Below are 15,446 nucleotides of genomic sequence, written 5' to 3' on the forward strand. Positions count from 1 at the left end.
CCTAATTTAGAATTGCACAACTAGAAGTGGTCTTAAGTACAAAAATATGGAAATAGTTTTTTTAAATGATAATATTGCCATATACTAAATAAAACAGAACCATTATAAACACACACACACACACACACGACAAATGATTTTAAAATAGAGGCTACAATCCAGTTTGTTTAGAATGATTCCATTTTTTTATAAAATAAAGGTGCATTAATAGTATGTATATAAATACAAAGAAAAAGTACCAAAAAGACATTTTTTGTAGGGCATGGCGGTTTATACCTATAAATCCAGCTACTTGAGACACTGAGGCAAGGATCACAATTTCCATGCCAGCCCAGGAACTTAGGGAGACCCAGCCTGAAAATAAAAAATCCAAAGTATTGGGGCTATAGCTCAGTGGTAGAGTGCCCCTGAGTTCAAATTCCCACTACCAAAAACAAAAACAGAGTGTTGGGACTGGGGTTGTGACTCAGTAGGGGAGTGCTCAATTCCCACTACCAAAAAAACAAAAACAAAACACAGTGTTGGGACTGGGGTTGTGACTCAGTGGTGGAGTGCTTGCCTAGCATGTGTAAGGCACTGGGTTCAATCCTCAGCATCACATAAAAATAATATGTAAAATGAAGGTATTGTGTCCATCTACAACTAAAAATTTTTTTTAAAATCCACAGTGTAATCACTGGGTAGTGAGATTATTGAAGAGTGCTTTCTTTTTGTATATCTTTATTTTTTTACTTGTTTTACATTAAGCCTGGATTAGTTGAATGATTAATTTTTTTAAAGTCTTCAGGCCAGGTGTGGTCGTTCATGCCTATAATCCTAACTGTTCAGGAGGCTGAAGTAGGAGAATCACAAGTTGGACCCATCCCAGGCAACATAGGGAGACCCTGTCTCAAACAAAGAATACTTCAAGGTGAAAAATGAGCAAAATAAATTTGATAATAGAGGATGGAGGAAAATATATCAGTATGTTTTTGGAAAATACAGTTGGCCAGGGGGCATCCTTAGTGGCTCTTTCAGGAACTATTGACCCTGCTCTTAGGGCTGGAGAGAAAATGTGTATTTTTTCCTGAACCAGCAAACCATAGATTGAGAATCCTAGAGCTGTTTTACTGAACTTGGTAATTGGTTAAAGACATGGGGAATAATATCAATTATAATAATAAACACAGTTACTGTTCATGAGGTTCCTACCAGATGCCTGTACTTCATTTGGATTATCTTTTTAAATCCCCATGGCAACCCTAATTGTATCACAGATACAAAAACTGAAGCCCAGGTAGGTTGGATAACTTGCCGAGATCATACTGTACTGAGATGAAGCCTGTAATGGGAACCAGGGGGTCTGGTACACAGGCCACTCCGGCATGTATGCTGCACTGTGCTTTTGCTGGACTGTGGCCACTGCTTATGCCAACTCCCCATTAACACGCAGGATTCATTTAACTGGATCCTGTTTAGCTACGAGTCATATTACAGGGCATGATTGTTTTAGGTTATCATTACAGCAAAAAGACTGTCTTACTCAATCTGCCAAATGCTGAAAAAAATGATGTTTTTATCAAATCATCTGGGTATTTCAAAGGACAACATATTCAGACTACTTCTTGCTTTTCCCCAACTTTTGTGTGGTGCCTAAAGCCATGGGACTGGGGTCCAAAGACTATTTTAGCAAATGAGAGTCACAGTGCAGTCTGCTTCCAATCCTGCTGTGGTGTGTCTGGCAGATGATTGTTTTCTGGTAGAGCTTTCTCTACACATAGACCAGATGGAACATCTATTTTTGGAAAATTAAATGATTCTAAAATTCTTTTTAAAGCTAGATTATTAAAATCCACAAAAACTGTGTTCTTCTTGTTGGTCTAATAAATGATAAGAAAGAAATCTAGTATCAGCCATTTCCCTGTTCATCAAACCCTCATCTTGATTCTCCTCCTGTTAACATAAGAGCAATAATGGCAGTAAGCATTAAGAACAGAAAGTGTACCCTGTTTGTCCTGTTTGCAGTTTTTATTAATCCCTGTGATTATCTACAAACGATGGCAGTCTGCATCGAGTGAGTTACATAGGGTTGTGAGCATTCAGACCCATGTCTCTGGAAAACACTGTTTGTTGTGTTTTTCCTTGGTGACCAAAGTCCTCTCACCGTGACATGCCTTCTTGCCAACAAAAAGCTGAGATCAGAAAATGTAATTGTTCCAACTTAGATTTTAGCACAAACATATGATACATAACACTAATGTATATTTATCATGTAATATATGTGTGTGTGTGTGTGTGTGTGTGTGTGTGTGTATAATTTTGGCAAATAGATCTTTTATTTCAAAGTAAGTGTCTATTTAATGAAAGAAGTTAATTACAGTTCATTGCCTGTTCATAGTAATACTACTTGAAATCAACCTTGGTTGGGTTTAGTTTAAGAGAAAACACAAAATTTTCACCAACCAAGACACTTAAACTATAATTTTAGAACAGGAAGTTTATATAAATGCACCAACAAATGCACTTGATATAGAACAACACTCCAACAAAAAGGGAACATCTAGGGGATCAGTGTCTGTCCTTGGGCTTGAGTTTCTTGTGGTACCTAACCTCAGAGCCTTGGGCACAGGAGCCAGAACACAGCTGGGAACCTGGGCCTGAGGAGCAGATGGAGGAAGATCTGTTCAGTCAGTGTTTGTTTGTGTGTCACAATTTTCAGCTTACTTAACTTTTGATCTCTTTTCCAGAAGGGCTCAAAAAACTGCAGTGGGCTCCCAGAGCTGGAACTTGAGATGAGCTCTTGGGTTCAATTACAAGTGAAACAGAATGTGTTGGCCATTTACCCTGACTGAAAAGAACATCAGTGAGATCAGTCTCACTGGCAGGAGAGTTGGGACTGGCTTGAAAAAAGAGCTGTACAGACCAATGACCCACACCACTGCCATCTCACCTCTGAGCATGCCCAGCTGTGAGGCCTCTTTGCCACCTCTGACTGAAGATAGCTTGCTTTTTTCTTTCTTTTTTTCTTTTTGGGTTACAAAGTTTATCCTAACATTTTCCATATTGATTTTTCCCCTCAATCCCTCATTTGAAAAATAAAAGCACACTGTCTGTGAATGGGCATAATATCCTTGTCAGAAATATCAGTGGTTTAATTTGGATTTTATAATAGTCTTTGATTCTGAAATATTGCTGCTTCCGGGCCTTATTAGGAACTGTGACGCGATTCTCTCTATGCCTTTTCACATGGCATGAATGAAAGGGATAGAGTGTTGATATTTGTGGGTGGCATTTACTTGCTGCCTCCCTAGCTGAAGAACTTTTCAGTCAAGCAGAGAAGCAAAGCCTTGGGCCCACATCCAGACCCACCTCAATAACTGTTCCCTGAGTTGGACTTTGCCAGTGAATACCTGGAAACCACTTGTTTTCCTTCATTAAGTTCTTATCTGTAAGAGTATTAGAATAAGCCTCTCACATCCTCTGATTTTCCCTGGTAATAAAAAGGCAGATTTTGGTTGCACATATTCATTAACTTTGACCAGGGGGCTCTCCCTTTCACACCTCCCCATCTCCCTGAGGGTGCAGTCTAAGGCACGGGGGCATAACTGTTGGCAGCACTCAGAAGCCAATAGACATGGCACCAATTTCCCACTTGCCACCTGTTCCTCCTTTTTGTCTTCCTCTCTGTGGGCCTTCCTTCCTGGCCTCCCCTTCCCTCTCCCCTTCTCCCAGTCCTGTCTCATCCCCTCATTACTGTGGCTTACTTACCAGCTCTTCAGAAACTCAAGGAAAGAACTTCCAGTTCTCCAAGCATAAATTTAGACATCATGACAGCCCTACAGGAGAAAAAAGTTTGTGCCAAGCCATGTTAGCAATTTCCCTTGCTGTGAAGAACAGGTTTCTATTACTGGGCACATTGTTCCAAGTGTGAGGTTGGTGGGCCCAGAGAGATGAAGCAGAAATCTTCCTTTACTAGAAAGGCAATTTGTAAATCAATGGAAATGTAACTGATGTGACACAGCAATCTGTATACGGGGTAAAAATGGGAGTTCATAACCCACTTGAATCAATCTGTGAAATATGGTATGTTAAGAACTATGTAATGTTATGAACAACCAACAATAAAATAATTAAAAAAAAAAAAAAAGAAAGAAAGAAAGAGATCATCAGAGCTCCTCTGGCCCACAGTGTCCTATACTTACCTGATTGTAAAGACTTTCCTGAGTTTTTATCAAATAATGCAAGTCCTTCCCAGCCCCCTGTCTAATGAGTCATGAGCTTCAAGGAAAGGGAATCTGTGCTTTTGTTGTTTTGTTGTTTTTAACAAGCTGCCCAGGTAATTCTTAGGATCAGGCAAGTTATAGAGTCTTGATATGCTATAACCACCACCCCTCCAACCAAGGAAGCTGAGTCAGATTAATCTTTTGATTGCTAGGGTTGCTCAGCCACAGGTAGGCTAAAGTGCCATCTCAATCACTTGCCAACAGTATGATACTGATAGCCTAACCTGAGTGTCATTTTCCCATCCATAATACAAATTAGTAACTGTTTGTTGGGCTGTTCTGGGAATAAGATGAGATACGTAATGTGCTTTATAAACTCTATAAACAGCTCTCTGACTATAGGCACTCACTAACGACTAGCCTAGGACACCAGCTCCAGGTTATGCTGCATCCCACGACTCTTTGATGCTTTGTTGCAATACTTTGAGCATGTTTTTCCAAACCAGAAGCTACCTGTTGATTTTTAAGGATATAGAAGATGCCTGCTTCCCTGGTTATTTCCTGGTCAACTTCAAAACACACGCATTAGTCTTTTACTCTGATGAGCATTCCGATGGGCCCTGTAGTAGAGTTGAGACTTACCAGTTGTCCTTGTGCAGGTGTGAAATTGAAGCAACCCTGGAGAGACTAAAGAAACTAGAGCGTGATCTCAGCTTTAAAGAGCAGGAGCTCAAGGAACGGGAAAGACGGTTAAAGATGTGGGAGCAAAAACTGACAGAGCAGTCTAACACCCCGGTGAGTACTCGCACCCGGCTTCCCACGTGCAGCATTAGAATGTGGCTGAGCATGGCAGCTCTTCTCCTGTCCTGCCTCCTCCTCACTTCCTGCCTTACGCCTGTGTGCTAAAGGCCTCCATTTGTAGCAACTAGTATAAATGATCAAAATGCCAGAAACTTAAAAGAAAAGTCCTGTCCTATTTCTGGCTTTTTCCTTAAGAAATGTTATTCTCTCCATGTGCTTGTATATTAGACTTACAAAAATAAAATCTGATGTATTTTCACACCATCTGTTAGGTCCCCAGAACATGTGCCTAAATGCTGATTAACTCTTTATCAACTTCATCAGTAATTAATAACTAACTCCAAGGTAGCTAAGAAAGTCTTTGTGCCACAATTCAACCACATTTTTCTTCTAAAATAGAACTAGCCTGATGGTGTTAATATTCCTTGCTCAATTTAGTGTTATGACCATGGCAGCAAAATATTAGAAAAGCTTAGGATATGCTTCTAGTATATTCTATATCCAGGAAGAGTCTTGATTTTTCCCAAGTATTATATTTAGAGAAAAAAAAATTCTTTTTAAGGATTTTACTATGTACACACTAGCCTTGAGCTTACATTCTAACATAATATGTTAAAGTCTAAGCAGATTTCAGCATTCTTTTCTGTTTTAAATGACTTGTTTCTAGCAACTAAGTACAAATTTATCTGTTTTTCCAGGACTTTTAATGGGAAATATTTTCCCACTCAAAATCACAATGATAGAGTAAAAGTAAACTTATATTTCTATATTTTTGATAGTTGCTATGACAATTATACCAAATAACTTAAATTCCCTTCTTTTTTAATTTATATATTCATTCTAATTTGTTGTACATGACAGCAGAATGAATGCATTTCAGTTCATAGTACAAATATAAAGCACAATTTTTCTAAATGCTCTTCCTTTTGAAATATTTGAAAAGCTTTTCTATAAGTCTTAATCTTCATTAAGCAGTCAGTGCCCAGTTGCAAATATTTCCCAATGTCTAAAGAGTAAAATAGTTTGTCTTCTTTTCCAACTTGTGTAGAAAAGCAACCTGATATCCAAAAATGAAAACACAAAGAAATTAAATGTCCATTATCAAATTTAACTTTTTTTAAAAAAGATTTTTATAATCCAGTGGACCCCAAAATAAGAGTTTAATAGCTATACATAAGACTATCTTGGGACATTACAAAGGTACATTTTCTAAATTTCTAGATTTCACTTGGTTTTCAAGTAAGGAGTAGAGGGAAGTTTCCTGATGAGGTTGAATTGGTGCTGGCAGGCAGACTAGAAAGCACTACCCCAGGGAAAGTACTACCTCTACTTTTCTAGGCTGATGAGGGACAGGAGCAGGAATGGGCCCTTGTCCCTGCAAGCACGTCCTCTGAAGCCTGAGAGGATTTTTTTGTTTTATTTTTCAAATGCATTGAAATCTTAAAGCACTGCATGGCTTGACTCTTTCTAAAATGTAGTATTTTAAGAAAAAAAAAAAAAAACTTTAAACCACCTATTAGAGTATGCTTTGGAACCTTTCTTTGAATTATTGGCATCAGTTTTGCTAAGAAATTATGGGCTGCCTTGCACACATTATTGCTATTAGTAACATAGTTGTGTAATAAATAATAAAACGCTATGAGTGCTCAGTAGGATGTATGCTTGCATTTTAACTCCAGAAAACTTTCTGTAAAGGAACTGCTCTGAGGGCCACCATCTAACAATGGACAGCATGAAGCACAATCTCAGTGAGATTTCCTTTGCTTTTCTTACTTATGAGGTCTGAGTTTTTTTTCTTTATAGTACCTGCTTTTAATGTCTCCTCTGCTTAGAGCTGGTATTTCTGAAGGAAAGAAAGTTTATGCTCAGATATTTTATAAGTAGCTGTTTTCTTTTATCCTCACTTCAGTTTCTAGTTGGCTTTAAATGAGATTACTGAAAGATAAAATAAATCTTTGAAAAAGGAAGTGGCTGGAAGCTGAGATTTTCTGTATGTAGCCTCGTCTTAATTATAAAACTTTAACGTTTGTGTAACTTCATAAAAACCATTTATTGAACTGATTTCAGGGACACTGTTTTCTAAAATTAAAAGTTAAAGATACTTGAGAAGATGAGTTCTCTATGCATAAATAAGGATGATGTTTCTTTTTTAACTACTGTAGCTTGCTGTAAAATTTTAGGAATAAAATCTTATTTGAGGGACATTTGCAAAAAGAAATCTTTGGTGTCTAACATAACATGAGGAAAGACCTCTGAAATAATAAAATAAATAAGCAACCAAAAGTTCCTGAGAGGATCTAATAATTAAAAATAAATTTGAGAATCCAAGAAGGGTGCCAACAAGGGAAATCACATCCTGTTTCCAATATTTAAGGATCAAAAGCAACTTTTTTCTTCCATATACCTGGTGCTTTTTAGCTGAATTATATTAAATTATTTCTGAACTAACACTTCTGGGAGTCTTCCTAATAGAATGAGCTGTTTAAAAAAAGAAACAACAACAACTCAGATCCAACTTCAGTTTAAAAACTAAGAAACTGGTACTAAGTATTGGGTAACTTTATACCCAGAAAGTCAGGGTCCTCCAAGAGTTAGGTGATTTGTAGATCATAAACTTATTCATATTAAACCACATCAGAAATACAAGCCTTCATTTGCTTATTTCTTAAGAGGAGGCTGGAACATTTTATATATCCTAACTCTGGTATGAATATGACTGAACATTTATGGGAATAGGTTGGCTGTCCAAAATAATTATGTAAGATTTTTTAAAAACATTTTTTAACCTGTGCAAAAGAGAATTCTTAGGGAGGAAAACAAGTTTTATTAAAAGGATGAAACTTGAATATTTGAGGATGAAGAAAACAGTAATCTAAATGAATATTCCCTCCCCCCATTTTCACATATATTTACATACTTGTGTAGAACTGAAAAGTTAGACACATTCTAGAATTTATTCACAAATAAATTATTGAATAATTTGGACAAATAGTACTACATAACATCTGCCTGAAGTAAATAATACAAGGAAGCACATGGATTCTAGGCTCATTTTTAGTGCATAGTCAGAATACTAAATCAATTTAAAAGGTAATTAACTACTCAAATTCTCCTTGAACTACATTGAGAACAGAACTGATTTTATACCCTCTGAGCTTTTCTTCCTTGGTACAGAGTTTCTTAATTTTTTACTTGAGATTTTGTGTCTGCTTAACTTCTTCTTCTTCTTCTTTTTTTTTTTTTTTTTTTTTTTTTTGATGGTTTACTAAATGTTTCTATGTGGAAGTAAAATTGGGAAAAATTAAGAGAAATTTCAAAAACTATTTTGTTTTAAGCAAAATGAAGGCTGAGGACTTGCCTCTTCCTGTCCATTTGAAATTTTGTTTCCTGGGTGCTTTGCAAACTTTTGTTTATGATTTACTCTGTCATTCATAAATTATGGCAAATATGCTGGAGCTAAATCTGCCATTAATTAAATTCTCACCTATTTCCCTACATTCATGGATTTCACTAATCACTTACTTCCTGTGTAGTACCAACTAATTTTGTGGTATCTATTTTCTTATTTAAATTGGTCCTAATTTCTCTTTTTACTTCTGTCCTTTCTTCCCCTTTGATAGCTTCTCTTGCCTCTTGCTGCAAGAATGTCTGAGGAGTCTTACTTTGAATCTAAAACAGAGGAGTCAAACAGTGCAGAGATGTCATGTCAGATCACAGCAGCAAGTAACGGGGAGGGCCATGGCATGAACCCAAGTCTGCAGGCCATGATGCTGATGGGCTTTGGGGATATCTTCTCAATGAACAAAGCAGGAGCTGTGCTGCATTCTGGGATGCAGATAAACATGCAAGCCAAGCAGAATTCTTCCAAAACCACATCTAAGAGAAGGGGAAAGAAAGTCAACATGGCCCTGGGGTTCAGTGATTTTGACTTGTCAGAAGGTGACGATGATGATGATGACGGTGAGGAGGAGGAGAATGACATGGATAATAATAGTGAATGAAAGCAGAAAGCAAAGTATTAAAGTTGGAAATGTTCAGAAAGAAAAAAAGGAAAGAAAATTGTTCTCTCAGTCTGCATAAATAACAGTAAGGAGGCAGAAAATCAAGCACTGCATTGTTAGGCCAATCACATTTACAGGACAGTCATTTCCTTATCTATTTAACTTTTGATTGATTTTTGCTTATAGAAAGGGGGAATGATTAAACCAAAAAGATATATTTATGAATCAGCAAATATAGTGCCTGATTATAGAAATTTATGCTTCTATATACAATATAGTATTTTTAAACTAATGACATTCTGGCTTTTTCTTTTTTTAATGAATATTTTATAGTTTGTATTTGACTTTATTTTATTCCCTTTATTCACTTAGATAAGAAAACTTGCATTTTGAACAAGCACCCTTCACTCCTAATTCTTTTTTGACACTTGATTCTTCTGGAACATATTACATTTTTTTTTCTTATGACAATGTATTGTAACGTCAAAAATGATTGATAGTGACTATAAAATTCAACCGCAAAAAGATTGACATGAAAGAAGATTGTAAGAAAATGCTTCTTCAGAAATACCTAAATGCCAAGAATCTTTAATACTTAACAGCACAGCTGCTCAAAGTGCTACCTGGGAACTGTTTTCAATAGTCCATTTGAAGGTAGATACTCTATTCTGAAGCCAACAGTAGGTGGCAGCTTGCATACCAGAGCTAACCCAGGAAGCACTTTAACAACAACACACCATCATATAAGGCTTATCCACGGAAAGGGAGTGTGGGGAGGCACCTGTCCCAAAGGGATACTCCCAGGTAAGCACATACTAAGCACCGGCCTGCTCTTCACTTCCAGTAAGGGTGCTCTGCATGACCTTTTCTTGGTTTTCCAGAGGGGTGTCTTAATACTGAATTCAAAATATATGTATCGATATCTTAAAGAAGAAAGTAAATGTTTTAAAATGAAAGCAAAGATAAGTCACCCTTACTTAGGTATAAGCAAATTCTGAAGGGTGCTTTCTATATCCAATCTAGTTTCTCAGAGTAGTTTTTTGTTGTTGTTGTTGTTGTTGTTGTTTTAAACCTGTTCAGTGATGCTGGTATTTCAGAGAAATTGACAAAGGTGCTGCTCTAAATATGAGGCTACAGAGATATACTCAGAATGATGTCATAGGTTTGTCAGAGCTCATTTAAATTATAAAACACCATTTTTAAAATTGTAACTAGATAAAGAAAAGCAAAAGAACCAAGTTTTTTCTAACCTAAATTGAAAAGCAGACAATTAAACAAATAGTCAAATTAAACTTGACTATTAAACAAAACTACTTTTAGCAGTTTATTATATTAAAGTTAAAAGAAAGAATGTCATCATGGATATTATCTAATATTATTTCTAAGTATATTCATAAAAGGGTCTTTTAGAACTTGAACTATGATGTTCTTTTAATTCCCATTGAGAACTAAAAACTCTACCAAATGGTCAGTGTGCTGTGCCACTGACCATTATATAGGGAGAAATCACTAGTAAAATGTTGTAGGTCTCTACTTGCTGTGCAACCCTGGGCACAGTATTTAATCTCTGTGAGCCTGTTTGCTCATCATTAACATGGGAATAATAGTAACCTACTTCAAAGACGTGTCATGAGGATTAAAAGAAATAATATGTATAAGGCACTTAACTCAATACCAAGCACATGGTAAGTGGCCAGTTAATGTCAGCTCCTATTAATTGTGCCAGTGAAAAGACTCTGAAAAATAAGTGGTTTTAGTAACCTTCTGGAAAACTGAACTGTCAATTTCAAGTGATTCTGCTTAGTACATGAAGTGAAAATTAAAAATGAGTAGCTCTCAGGAAAGAAAGAGAATATTCTTAGAATGAAAACTGTACAAACTGATTTAATTCAGTTGCTCATGGGGAAACTCTGAGCCCTGACAGGTGCCCCAGATGGTGTAGTTTGCAGGTTGCACCACCAAATTGAGCATATACAGAATGAGCAGGTAAACCTTTGCCCTGGAAGATGGGTCGTCCTCACACCTCTGCTGTAACTCCTCTGTCTGTTCACATAAGATCCAGATGCATGGGCAGCCTGTCTGCTCAGAGACAGAGAAGTGCTCCCCACACTAGCCAGGCCATGCAATCAGAACATCTTGGTGGAGCAGAAGAGACACCTTGCAGCTCCTCACTTTTCAGGGTCCCTAGGAACCTAAAGGAGAGAGCAGAAGGTGTGGGATTGTAAAAGCTCGTAGACCTTTTCCAGGCAAAAATAAAGCCATTCATTCCATAGATATTCACTGAACCCCTTCTCTGTTGCAGGTAATGTTTTGGGGAAGAGCTAGGGGAAGAAAGCTTTTTGCACTCATGGAGCATACATGCTATGAGCAGAGAAAATGCATCATGTGATACATTAACGTTCACTGAACAATGATTCAGGAAGGAGGAGAAGGCTAGTGGAGGAGGCTGAGGTTTTTAAAGTGTGGTCAGGAAATGCCCCAGTGATGGGTGACTTTGAGCAAAACTGAGGAAGCCAGGACATCTCTGTGCATGGCAGGATCTTGTGTAAGAATGTGAACCAACCTTACCACCTCTTAAGAACAATCCAGGGTAAATCTAGAACATATAAACAGAATGAAACTGACATTTTCTTAATTATCATATAAATCCATGTGATTATAAATAAAGTTGTGGTGCATTAAAAGCAGCCAAATAGGACCAAAAAAGGAGAGTTATAGGAGTCTGTATGTAGACCTAGGTTTATCATTAATTAGATAGCATTTCTCCCACCTCTTAACTGCTGCCATTTTCCTCACCAATATTCCAAAGATGTCATAGCTCAATACTCTGCTTAGTAATATAATGTATTATCATTAAGGAAAGACATGTAGTACGTTACAGAAGAATCAAGTGTCAAAGAAGAATTAGGAATAAAGGATGCTTATTCAAAATGCAAGTTTTCTTGACCAATTGAATTGAGAGAATAAAAGTCAAATGAAAACTATAAAATATTCAGAATAGTATGAAGTGAATACATGCTGTGCTTTCCAGAGGAACATAATAGTCCTGGATTCTAAACATGTGCCATTAAGAAATTGCAAGGATTTAGGATACAGCAGAATTGGCTCAAAATTGTTCTTCATCTGGAATTGGACTATATGGCTTTGGCTCTTTTAACTTTTTGTTCCAAATCAGGGTCCTGGTGGTTTTAAAATGGTAAAACATCCCTGAAATCCAAATCACATAAACAGAATTTTGCAGTGCTCTCATTCTGTCTAGAAAGATTATTTAAAAGACTTTAGATATTGCTAATTTTATTAATTTTAAAAAGAAATGCCTATTAACCATGTGTAGAATTTCTAAAGATGTTAATTGTACAGCTTCAAATTTCACTTTTCAGATCAGTTTTTGAAATGGCAAATTATCAGTATTAGACTTAGTTCGTTTCTTAACAAAAATGTACATTTCTAAAGAGACGAGTTAAAGAAACAGAAATGTAAAGATTCAAAATGAGAATTGAAACTCTAAATTGTAATAATTGTCAGAGTCATACAATTGAAAATGTATCACCTTTTGCCTTTTTTTCTTTAGTCACAAAGTTGAGCATGTAGAATTTGATAACACCCTACCAGTGGCTCTCACCTGGAGCAGCAGTGTGTCACCTGATGGTGTTTGGAGTGGAGGTTGGGGCTGAGACACATTTTCAGTTGTCACAGTAACCAGGGCGGTACATAGTACTCCTGCCAAGACTGGGAAAATCCTGCAAGCCAGGGACATTCCCACCCTGTAAAGAATTCTGCCCACAATCTCCATAGCATCTTCCCTTCCCCAGTAGGAAACTCATTAGATCTGGCGGTTTTAGAGTTCCACCTCTTAATTGTTTTCCCCAAATGAAATTACCCAAATTCAAAAAAGAAAGAATGGAAATAAAATAAATTATAACAACTAGAGGCTCAGGTTATAGTTCAGTGGTAGAGTGCTTGCCTAATGTGTGAGGCACTGAGTCCGATCTTCAGCACCACATAAAAATAAATAAAATAAATGTATAAAAAATTACAACAACTACAGAATCGAAATTTTGTGATTTCATCTCAGATCCACCATTTGTGGAAATGGTTTCATGGTGGGGCGGGCAGAGGGGGCACTCTCCATTATACTGATCAATGATGCCACAATATATAAAAAGAAAAAGTCTTCATTATGTTAGTTATAGTTCTTTGAGAAGTTGCCAGATTAATTTAAAAGGCCCTTTTCCTAACAGCATATTTTTTAAAGCAAAATCACATTTTAATATTTTATGTAAATAACCAGTGGGAAGAGTTTGAAGGCACATAGCACAACTGTTTTTAATGTTCTGGAAATATTGAGAGTGATTTGTTTTAACATGCAGTGGGTTTTTTAGACTTCAACACCAACTGACATACTCAAACTTGGTCCCCATTAAAATCAAAGGAATTGGAGGTAGGAGAAGGGTTTAGGAGAGACCCAGAATGACTTCTCTTAGCCTACTATGTACATAACTTTGTTTTTCAGAGTTTTTATTAGAGAGATAAGAGTTTTATAAAAGACAGTTTTAAAACAGTCTAAATTAAATATTGACACTATTTTTCTTTGGATCTTTGTTCCACTACACTCGTTAGCTGTGTAAAACTAGTAGTGTCTCACTATAACACATATATAAGAGAGCATAATTTTTCTATGATCAGGCACCTTTTGCTGCTTTTGAGTAAGACTGTTTTCCTGTTTAGATTTTAAGCATTGCCAGAGAGGTGAATCTGCTCTATTCATCTGATTGTAGCATAGCCTGAAAACTTTAGGTGCAGTATTTCTATGATGAAAATGAATGGTCTATCAGAAAATCTGAAATCTGGGGGCTGGTCATTTTCTCAGACCCTAGCTTCACATGAACTCTGTTGCCTGTGAGGAACTTTCTGGCATGTGATTACTTACTTCATGCACTTACACTAATTATTTTATATCGTGTGCAGATTAATATATCTTTTAATATTAGATATGATACACTGCACATACTGCTTTTGCACTCTTAAAAATTTTGTACTAAATGATAGAAAATATTTATATTCTTTGAGTGTGAGCTTTGAATAGATGGCATTATCACTTTATTGTTTTTTTAACAAAAACCTTCTCTTAGTTATTCTAATACATTGTTATTCTGCGCAAGTCATATGCCAAATATCGTGTATAATGTTTGTATGGAAGATTAAATTTTACTCTCGTGTGGTAAGACTATTCAGTTACTGCCTTCATAGTTGGAATTTGATATTCCAGCAAAAATTCCACAATGTATTCAGAAATCCAAGTTGGTGTCATACATTTCATTTTGATGTGAACTTTACTTTGCTTTCCTTTGTTCTAAGACTCCATTTTGCAATAAACGTTTTGACAGTAAATCCCTTTGTTATGTGTTGCTGTGTATATAAGATCTTTGTTAAAGTGGATTCCCAACATCCTTTGAAGGAATCATTGTCACACACATGCACATGAGTGTTAGCTTTTTTCTCCTGAAGTCAGTTGGAGTGTAAATAATGAATTTCTAAAGTGATGGGGCAGTCATGAGGGATTTTTTTTTTATCCCCAAAGAAAGAAAGGCTTAGAACTCATCCTTCAGCAGATACACTGATATGTTAACAAGGTACAGAAAACATAAAGGAAATGGTAAGCCACTATGTGGCTGGAGATCATTAACTCTTATCCCCTGTCTTGCCAAATTCAAACCGTCTTGAAGCAGCGCCTGGCTCCAGCTTCCTCTCACTGATCTTTGTGTGCCTCATGCAAGGACTCCTGCTGGAATGAGTCAGACCCAGTCCAGTGTCTTTCCCTGGCACTGTGTGGGCTGAGCCCTCCTCAGAGAACTCCACTCTCCTTTGACATTCAAACCAAAGATGTTGGTTATTTCACTTGCAACCTTTTTTCTATTCAAAAAATACTTATTTCTCAATTTAATTTAGCACATTTGGAAATTGTACAAAAATCAAAACATCACACATGCCCCCGTTTCCTGTAAAAGCTGGCCTCAATGCAGGGAAATATTTCCACAATGCAGCCTGGTGTTTCTTGAACTAATGAGAAAAGTTCCTTATTTCACATTTGTGTCCATGATGGGAGAAGGAACGACATATTTCTGCAGCTGGATACAGCTGCACTGTGAAGAAATAAAACTTGTCATGTATTTTCTTTGATCAAGTTCAGCCTTAGATTCAATCCCTTGAGTCTTTCTCTTCTCCACATTGTTTTAGCAGGTGAGTGTGTTGGATGATTCCTACATAACTTCAGTGTTTCAGAGGAGGGAAGGGATACTCCTTGAGGTAATCGAAGCACGTGGAGGGTAGCTGAGTATACATAGAATAGTCTGGATTGAAGTGTAAGCTTTGTGTCTTTGCAACTTGTCTATATTACTCAAACCTACACATTTATATTGATTTTAACCTATAGAATTAAAAA

The 15,446-nt window shown here is 36.7% G+C and overlaps 1 protein-coding gene across 5 annotated transcripts in view; it reads left to right on the forward strand.

Annotated features, from left to right (window-relative positions):
- MAP3K20 (mitogen-activated protein kinase kinase kinase 20) overlaps positions 1 to 15,446 on the forward strand; it is a 181,490-nt gene that overhangs the window by 126,887 nt on the left and 39,157 nt on the right. For 4 of the 5 annotated variants that reach the window (XM_081260661.1, XM_081260660.1, XM_081260662.1 and 1 more), the window contains exons 11-12: positions 4,862 to 4,997; positions 8,624 to 14,395. In XM_081260661.1, coding sequence (XP_081116787.1) covers positions 4,862 to 4,997; positions 8,624 to 9,004 — 517 coding nt within the window. In that variant the 3' untranslated portion in view covers positions 9,005 to 14,395. Of the gene's footprint in view, positions 1 to 4,861; positions 4,998 to 8,623; positions 14,396 to 15,446 lie in introns of those variants that run through there. The other variant, XM_081260663.1, reaches the window with a different exon arrangement.

This window comes from Spermophilus citellus (assembly GCF_964194105.1).
Source record: "Spermophilus citellus genome assembly, chromosome: 11".
Taxonomy (NCBI): Eukaryota; Metazoa; Chordata; class Mammalia; order Rodentia; family Sciuridae; genus Spermophilus; species Spermophilus citellus.